The sequence below is a fragment of the Silurus meridionalis genome, chromosome 4 (assembly GCF_014805685.1).
Source record: "Silurus meridionalis isolate SWU-2019-XX chromosome 4, ASM1480568v1, whole genome shotgun sequence".
In the NCBI taxonomy this organism is placed as follows: Eukaryota; Metazoa; Chordata; class Actinopteri; order Siluriformes; family Siluridae; genus Silurus; species Silurus meridionalis.
In genome coordinates, this window is record NC_060887.1 from 18,991,237 (window position 1) to 19,000,241 (window position 9,005).

At 34.0% G+C, this 9,005-nt stretch overlaps 2 protein-coding genes across 2 annotated transcripts; one reads left to right on the forward strand and one right to left on the reverse strand.

The window, feature by feature from the left end:
* Positions 1–791: 791 nt before the first annotated feature.
* Positions 792–3,512, forward strand: mc5rb (melanocortin 5b receptor). Its single transcript, XM_046847589.1, has 2 exons — positions 792–847; positions 2,398–3,512. Exon 2 carries the CDS (start codon positions 2,491–2,493, stop codon positions 3,472–3,474), a length of 984 nt encoding a protein of 327 aa, XP_046703545.1. The 5' UTR covers positions 792–847; positions 2,398–2,490; the 3' UTR covers positions 3,475–3,512.
* A 263-nt stretch (positions 3,513–3,775) lies between these two features.
* mc2r (melanocortin 2 receptor) lies at positions 3,776–7,962 on the reverse strand. Its single transcript, XM_046847829.1, has 2 exons — positions 7,845–7,962; positions 3,776–6,711 (listed from the first exon to the last, which is right to left on the reverse strand). The coding sequence occupies exon 2, from the start codon at positions 6,644–6,646 to the stop codon at positions 5,705–5,707; it is 942 nt and encodes a 313-aa protein (XP_046703785.1). The 5' UTR covers positions 6,647–6,711; positions 7,845–7,962; the 3' UTR covers positions 3,776–5,704.
* Between the last annotated feature and the right edge of the window lie 1,043 nt (positions 7,963–9,005).

Consider the following 9,005-nt stretch of genomic DNA (forward strand, 5'->3'; position numbering starts at 1 on the left):
TTTCTATTCTGTTCTTAAGTGTCTTAATTAATTTTAAATAAAATTGTAAACCTCTTTTTAATTCCTTGTTTTTATTGTTGTGATTATTTTTTTATGATACTTTTTACTTTCTTTATGTAAAGCACTTTGAAATGTGCTACAGTATAAATAAACTTGCAGTGTCATAGACTAGATAAAATGACGGAGAAAAGGAAAATGGACATAAAATATTTTTTTTTCAGTGCACCTAAACCATATCTTTATAAGTACAATTTGACTGTATTATTTGTATCCCCTTAAAAAATTGCTTATGAAAATTTTTTATATTTATTTATTTCTGTTTGGCCATTTTGTTTGCTGTGTGATTTTTCCCTGATCAGAAAAGACACCACAGGCATCGTAGATCGCATGGGAAACCTCTCCAAGAAATAATTTTGAATTACGGTTAAACTAATAAAAGCAGTATGTACTGAAGTAACAATGACAAGATAAAAAAATAAGTGATTATACCTAACCTTGTTTTTTAAGTTGTTTTTTGTAATACAGTGTGTGGCAACTTCCACTGCTTATTATCCTATTGTCTTAGAAGGGCATTGTGTACATTGATGTATTTCTGTTGCTTTTTATGTCAATTCAGTAACAAATTTTTTTTAGAAGAAATGCTAAAAAATGGGAAATGTTTAGGAATGTGAGCACAAAGTTCACTGTGCTATTTGAGGAGGAGGAGCAGTGTCTTGTAGCGACAGAGAGAGAGAGAGAGAGAGAGAGAGAGAAAACACACTAGACAAAATACTCCTTCACTTCTCTTGACACACAGACTGCTGAAGATGCTGCTTGTGTAATTTTTTGATTGCACATCAACTGCAAGGTGAGTTATTTATCTGTTTTATTTATCTTTGTCTGTGTTGTTTTAAATGTAAGCTAGAGTGGTATTATATCTTTGAACTATGTTAGTGAGGATTTCAGATTTTAATCTGTGTGCATTGATGTAACAAGTGTATTTATGGCATGAGGTTGAAAGACACAGTGATACAAAGAGATTCACACCAATAGATACTGTTTTATGAACCAGATATTGCTAGGTTATTTAGAGGAGGAGAAACGACATCACTGTAGAGATGTTTGTTTGTTTGAAATTAAAAATGGAGCAGGAATTAAGTTGGAATCAGGCACTCAGCAGGCAGAGGATTAGTATGTGTTGATATTGGGATCCAGGATGAGTCACAGGTGTTCAGTGTGGTGAAAAGATGAGAAGCTGAAACATAATGGACTAATATAAGACATCATTTTTGCTTGCATTAACCATAGCTCTTTGCTTTATTTGGACTTCATTATAGAAAAGTGACATTTTGTGTGACAGGCAAGTTGAATTGCTGAACACTACACTGTGACTTACTTTTCACAGTTAAAAGGATAACATATAGGAATCATTTTATGATTCATATTTTCATGCAGTTTAAAATGAATTTGTTCTCAATCATATAGGAATGTGTGAAGGAAGCGGATGGCAGAAATCTGTTACACATTACTATTTCAGTGACCATTTCAAATGCAATTTCAGTGATTGTGATTGTGGTTTCTGGTGTTTCTTGATAATAAAAATTGTTATATGTTTTAGAAAGCTAACATCTTGCCTACATTATATGGTTGGAAACTTTAAATTTAGCTTTGGTTCATTAATCAAACCTTTTAACTTAAAAAAATTGCTTCATCCTGGGTAGCAATGTTGTAGTTGTGCACACACATTCACACTCACTCACATCTAGGAGCAGCTTATTGTACCCAGTCCACCTACTGGCATTATATTTGGAGGTGGTCCAGACAACTCGCTTTTAGGAGATTGTTGTTAGTTAGATGTTGTTTGTTAGATGTGGTTAATTAGCCTTAGTGAACGAGTTTACCAGCTTCTTATTTCAGGCAGAAGATGTTTATACTTTTACTTTACTTTGTTCTTTAACATTTTTGAAAGTAAAACAATAATCAAGTAAATGTTCTTTTACTTGATTGATGTATTTTCATATATTTATCACAAATGGACAAAACTTTAAGCATTTTTTTTAAGTTGCTTCATTTTGTTTTCTTCCTGATACCATTTTTATTTGCTTGTCATTTCTATACCAGCAATGTTGCATAACTGCAATTTATTGATAACTAAATAAAAGGTGATGCTGAACAAAGATTAGAATACTGGGTATCAGATGTACAGCTCTAATGCGAGGACCACCAAATCAAACCAGGTGTACCACGTTAAAAATCATTATATCAAATAAATAATACGTCAGTTGGAGCTAGTGTCATTTTCTTTTTCTTTTTTACACCATCATTACCATTAGTATTGCAGATGACAGCCACAATTCAAAGTAAATTTTGTGGATTTTGGATAATGTGTACTTTTTCTTACTTTTTTTTAAAAAACAGGTGTGCAAGAATCTGACATGATGAGTCTATTCACTGACTGCCTCTCAGTTTAAAGCTCTATTTTTTAGCAGTGAAAGATCCTCAAGTCACAAAATGAACACATCACCGTGGCAATCACCTATTCCAAACTCCTCCTTCTCATCTATCAACAGTTATGAGTCCAACAAGTCTGAATCAGGAGTATCAGAAAATTGCAAACAGGTCCACATTGCCCCTGAGTTTTTCCTCACACTAGGCTTGCTTAGTCTGTTAGAGAACATCCTTGTTATTCTTGCCATCGTCAAGAACAAGAACCTTCACTCTCCCATGTACTTTTTCATCTGCAGTCTGGCTTTGGCAGATATGTTAGTTAGTGTATCCAATGCATGGGAGACTTTAGTAATCCATCTTCTGGCTAACAGGAGGTTAGTTGTGGAAGATCACTTTATCATGCATATTGATAATTTGTTTGACTCTTTTATCTGCATATCTGTGGTGGCGTCCATGTGCAGTTTATTAGCTATTGCCGTGGACCGCTACATCTCTATATTTTATGCCCTCCACTACCACAGCATTATGACTATAAAGCGAGCGTGCATGATTATTGGTAGCATCTGGAGCTTCTGCACTCTTTGTGGAATTGTCTTCATTATTTACTCTGACACAACACCAGTGGTGGCTTGTCTGGTGGCTATGTTTTTGGCCATGCTGCTTTTAATGGCATCTCTCTACAGCCACATGTTCCTGCTAGCTCGATCCCATGTCAGGCGCATGGCATCGCTGCCTGGGTACAATGCCTCCACCCAGCAGCGAGCCAGCTTGAAAGGAGCCCTCACTCTTACCATTCTTCTGGGTATCTTCATTGTGTGTTGGGTGCCATTCTTTCTCCACCTCATCCTTATGATCTCCTGTCCAAAGAACCTGTACTGCATCTGTTTCATGTCCCACTTTAACATGTATGTGATTCTCATCATGTGTAACTCTGTAATCGATCCTCTGATCTATGCACTGAGGAGCCAGGAGATGAGGAAGACTTTTAAGGAGATTCTCTGCTACTATAACCTTTGTAGAATCTCTATCTTCAACAGTAAATACTGAAAAAAAACCCCATTAAATTAACTCAATCCTAAAAACGTTAAAACAAAACTGCTTAATAAAACACTATACATCCATCATCATCCAGCTGGGAGACATGCAGAATGTAAAACAGGAATGCACAGAATAAAAGTCAAAATCTCAATGGAGATCATTTTGAAACTGGATTTTGCTTTTATACCACTGTACCTTTAAGAGTTGTCTTTTGCTAAGAGAGTCTGTTTAATTACTCCATGTAAGATTGAAGACAATCAGTCATACCGTATACTCATAAAAAAGATTTTATTGAAATATTTGACTCACATCTCAATGAACTAAGCCACATTACAGCAACTAGCTAAATATTAGATGCTATGCAGATAGCTAGGTGTAATATTGGCTTGCTGTAGCAAAGGCAATCCAAAGAAACACCTTACTTTATTTCAGTGTTAGTAAGTAGTGTGAGTAATTAAAGTAACAAAACTCTCACATACTCTCAGACCCATATGAGTGAGTAAGCTACAGAAAGGCAGCTAGAGGAAGTGCTAACAGTGAGAAAAATAATACTATCACTTATTTCTTATTGAGACCACAAGACGAAAGGTCAGCACCCTGCATTTACTAAACAATGAAAATTGTTAGAAGTAAAAAACAAAAGTCTAATGTACAAGCAGTTAAACAATAAGATTGAGTGCTGAGTGTATCAACAGGAAACCATTATCTCCTTAACATTACCCAATTTTCAGTTCAGTTCTTTCTTCTAAACATCACATAATGTATACACTGACATAATAATATACAGTACTGAGTTTTCATGAAAATATTTAATTAACCTCATCTTCTGAAGTCTGTTGTGTGAAAACCACATGACCAAGACAGAGAATTTCTTTCATTATAGCATTATTTAGTAAAATTACTTTTTTATATAAATATATCAGTAATACTTCTTAATACTTCTTAATACTGTAATACATGTCTTTATGCACACTTCCTGTTTAAAGTTTTTATTGTGACTGCTTTCTATTACTACTACTTTTTTCAAGCCAGAGTAAGATCGCTTTTAGGAGGATGTTGTTAATCAGATGTTGTTTGTTAGATGTGGATAATTAGCCTTGGTGAACAAGTTTACAAGTTTGTCATTTTAGCCAGTTTGTTATGTTTCAACTTTTTTGTGTTTAAGCTTAATGATGCATTTAAAGTAAAGAAAGAAATGTACTTCAACATTTCTGAAAGTAAAGTAATATTTGACTGAATTCTTTTACCTGAATAAACGTTTTTGATACATTATCCACCAATGGACAAATCTGTAAGAAACTATTGATTATTTTTATTTCCTGATACCATTTTTATCTGTTTAAGTCATTTTTATACCAGCAATGTTGCATAACTGTAATTCAGTGATAACTTAAGTGTTCTGTAATGCACTGTAAATGTGTTATACTATATAAATAGTAATAGTATAGTATAGTAATACTGTGTGTGTGTGTGTGTGTGTGTGTGTGTGTGTGTGTGTGTGTGTGTTACTCTATAGTTTTATGCATTGTGCATGTACATTATGTGGAGATAATGTATCATTTATTAACAAAAATGTTACATTTCTGATTTACGGTTGATTCTGAATTAAGGACAGAGTCACCCAGAGTTTAATTAAATAAATGAAGCATGCATAAATTGGATTTTGTATATATATTTTTGTCATTATAATACTGTTTGTGAAATGTGGCATTGTATTGTATTTTCTGTTATATTTATTTATATTGTTACTGAGAAAACATTCTGTAAAATTTTCCAGATTGAAAAAAATATAGTAAAAAAGAGAGAAAGAAAAAGAAAAAGAGAAATCCACGGTTATACCAAATGAGTTTAGGAAAACATTTTTTAAATCATATATGTAAAGAAATCTCGTTCACTTAAAACAAGTGTAAAAAAGTGCATTGATTTTGAATGTTATAGGTAATCATTTTTTTACGCTCATGATTGAATAAGTATAGTACATTTCTGTATAATTGTTCCAGGAAATATCATAACTGTGCTACAAACTAATTGTGTAAAGATGCACTATTAATGTTTTTGTGCTTATATTGTAAATGTTCTCACTTCATGTTTATTTATTTCCTAATAGATGAATAAGTGAAGGTGAAAAATGTGAATAAGTGATCATGACAATTTAAATAAATGGTTAACCAGTATTCTATGAAGTGACTGCCTGAGTTGATCATTTATTACTGATTCTAAGGAATGCTTATTATATTTGTTATGCACATGATATTCCAAAATCACACGTACCATGGACATAATTTTGAGCTTCCATTAAGCAGAAGAACATTTTTCGGAAGGTGTTTCGTAGCTCAGCGCTCCGGAAGGCAAAAATAGCTGGATCGATGACTGCATGACTCATCAACAGCAACACATGCAGCTGGAAGAGCGACCGATAACACTCACAGTATGGGTTTTCGGGACATACCATAATAATCATAAGGTGGAGAAAGAAGGGTGTCCAGCAGATCACAAACACACCAAAGAGGATGGTAAGTGTGAGTGCTCCCCTCAGGCCACTCCTTCTGTGGTGCCCAGTGGTTCCTGGCATGGACGCGATCCTGCTTGCATGATAACGTGCCAGCAAAAACATATGCACATAAAGCAGGAGGGTGAGAAACAGGGCTGCGACAAAGATCACAATGAAGAAGATCTTCACCACAGCAGCCTCATAGAATGCAATCATGAGGGCACCACTGAAGCCACACAGGGCCCAGATAGTGATCAGGATGAATGCTGTTCGCCTCATAGTCATGAGTGTGTGGTAACGTAATGCGTGGAATATGGTAATGTAGCGATCCACAGCAATTGCATGGAAACTCAAGATGGAGCCTTGAAATGACATGCAGAGCAGCGTGTCCATTACACGGTCTATCCTGAGTGCAGATGTTCCCCGAGAGTTCAAATGACCAGCATTTTTAAAAACCAGCATAATGTTCTCCCAGGTTTTTGAGATGCTTGCGATGGTGTTAAAAGCCGCCAGGCTGCAGATGAAGCAGTACATTGGAGAGTGCAAATTTTTGTTGCGAATCACCGCAATGACAACCAAAAGGTTTTCGCTCAGGCTCACAACACCAATGATGAGGAAGATTTCGATAGGAATCTGAACCTCACGGCAGTCTGTGGGCTGTTTAGGCAAAGCAGTAGTGTCGTAAGTCATGATGGCAGGGTTTAAAGGCAGACGGGTTGGTTTTTGATGATTATCCTTCCTCTCATTAGAATCCTCTGAAAGAAGTAATAATCACTTTGAAAGAAGTAATAATCTGTTTCTTTTTTCAATTTTGCATTCTATTAACCTGATGTATTATTTAATCTACTTATTATAACATGGTTCTATAAGATATGAGCAAACAATTCTGTTTTTTGTATAAAACCTTTAAGAAGTTGTAATATAATAGAGGACAGAAACAGAAACAATTTACACTAGCATCAACACAAGAGATACACTGCAATAATTACAATTAATGCAGTCTGACTTTAGTCTGCAGTCAGTATTCACTTTACAACTGGTATAATCAATATAATTGTTCACTTACAGTCTGTAATTTACTCAGTCTGACTTTAGTCTGCAGTCAGTATTCACTTTACAACTGGTATAATCAATATAATTGTTCACTTACAGTCATTACACAACTGTTTTCTTTTTTATCCATGCTATTTAATTTCTGTCAAATGGGCCAGAAATGCACAGAAAATTTTACAAAATATTTTAGCAGCCTGACATGTCTGTAAACTGCATTCAACATGGCAAAGAAACTATCATCAGAAAATCATCAAAGGGTTATGATGAAATAATATACATCATTAACAATTTAAACCAATAAGGCACAGAGGAAAACACCAGAATAAAGTCATGCTGATGATGTGGTTAATTGGGTTAATTAAAAATCTAATTTAATAAGTTACAATTATTATTTTATGTTTAAATACTGATATGGAGTTCAGTGGTGACATACATGTGACTACATCAGACCAAAACAAAGTCACAGAGTAATTAAAGATTTTTACTTTGCAAGAGGAAATTTTTCTGACATTTAAGCTTCCCCTTTGTTCTAGAGCACCAGTCTATATATAAATCTATATGTCAGTTAATGTTATCCTTTGTAATACCCTTATTGGTACAACCTACTCAGTCTGAATGGCAGACAGTATGACATATACAGTACATAAAAACGTTATTGTATCCTATCTCATTCGAAGGGCTATGTTGTAGTTATAAGTATTTGAATGACATTTTAGAAAGAAAACATTCATACCATCATCTAAACATTCAATAGTGTCTACTTATATAAAATAATAGTTTGTTTAAACAGGAAACTGTAACTAAATAAAAAGCATGGTAAAATAAAAGGGCTTACCTTTTTTCTGCAAACAATCTCCGTATGATTAAAGCTATAGAATATAGTACTACTGGTATATTAGATCTGATACAGACAATATCACACTATTTTTGCTCTAAACAATGGAGCTGCAAACTTTCTTCATGGAATGATGGGAAGGACATATTCAATGTTTTTTTGCCCTTGAGTTTCTAAAGACCAATGTAGATTCTAAATGTATGTTTCTTTAGCCTTGAATGATGGAAACTACAAGGTTATTTGCCCAGCAAGCAATTTAAAATGTAATTTAATACACAATACTCATTTTTTAGTTATGTGTAAATTTTGGCTGGGTTTATTGTGTATAGGTTTTTTTTAGGTTAATCTATTCACAATTTTTATTTGTATTTGCTTGTTTGTGTCATATTATACTGTAATTCTAAATATTACAACAATATACTGTATAATTATTGCAAAATGTATGACTGACTGAGTAAATAAAGAATCCATAGTTCTTAGATACTGTTCCATTAGTTGTCACCAGTTCACTGAAATATCCCTTCTGTCCACTAGAGGTCTCGATCAGCACCATTGTAATCCAGTTGTGATCATGGATTAGTAGCAGCTGTTTGTAATTTCTCACTGCTTATAAATACGCCACTCTCACGGTATGAGCACTTTTTTTTTGTTGTTGTTGTTGTTTTGCCAAGTTGCTTAAGCATTTGTCTCTAATAGTGTTACTAGCTAGTAGTTTTTGACTCTGGGTTTGAATTATCCCTTTGTATTTGTCTGATTTGTTTTGGTATTAAACTTCTGGGTATTGATCTTAAAGGAGTTTGTGTGCAATGCCACAAATACATTACAGTCTCAATAATACGTGTTCGTATTTGCAGTAATGGCGAGAAGAAGCTTTCCAAATGGTTAGTCCTCCTGTATTCCACTAGAGGGCATCAGTGTTAAATTAAATTTTTTACATAGACCTGTTTACTATATGCAGCCGCTTTTAGATGGCATAAAGTGTATAATATATTCAACAGAGTAGTATTTAAAAAAAAACATTAAATATGGAGCAGAAATATAATTAGATTTTATATAGATGTTATATATTTATACATTTAGCTGCTTTCATATCTCACTGATTTTGACACTTTAGTAAGACTGTTTCTTTAAATGTAGTGACTGCACAGAATGACCTACCAA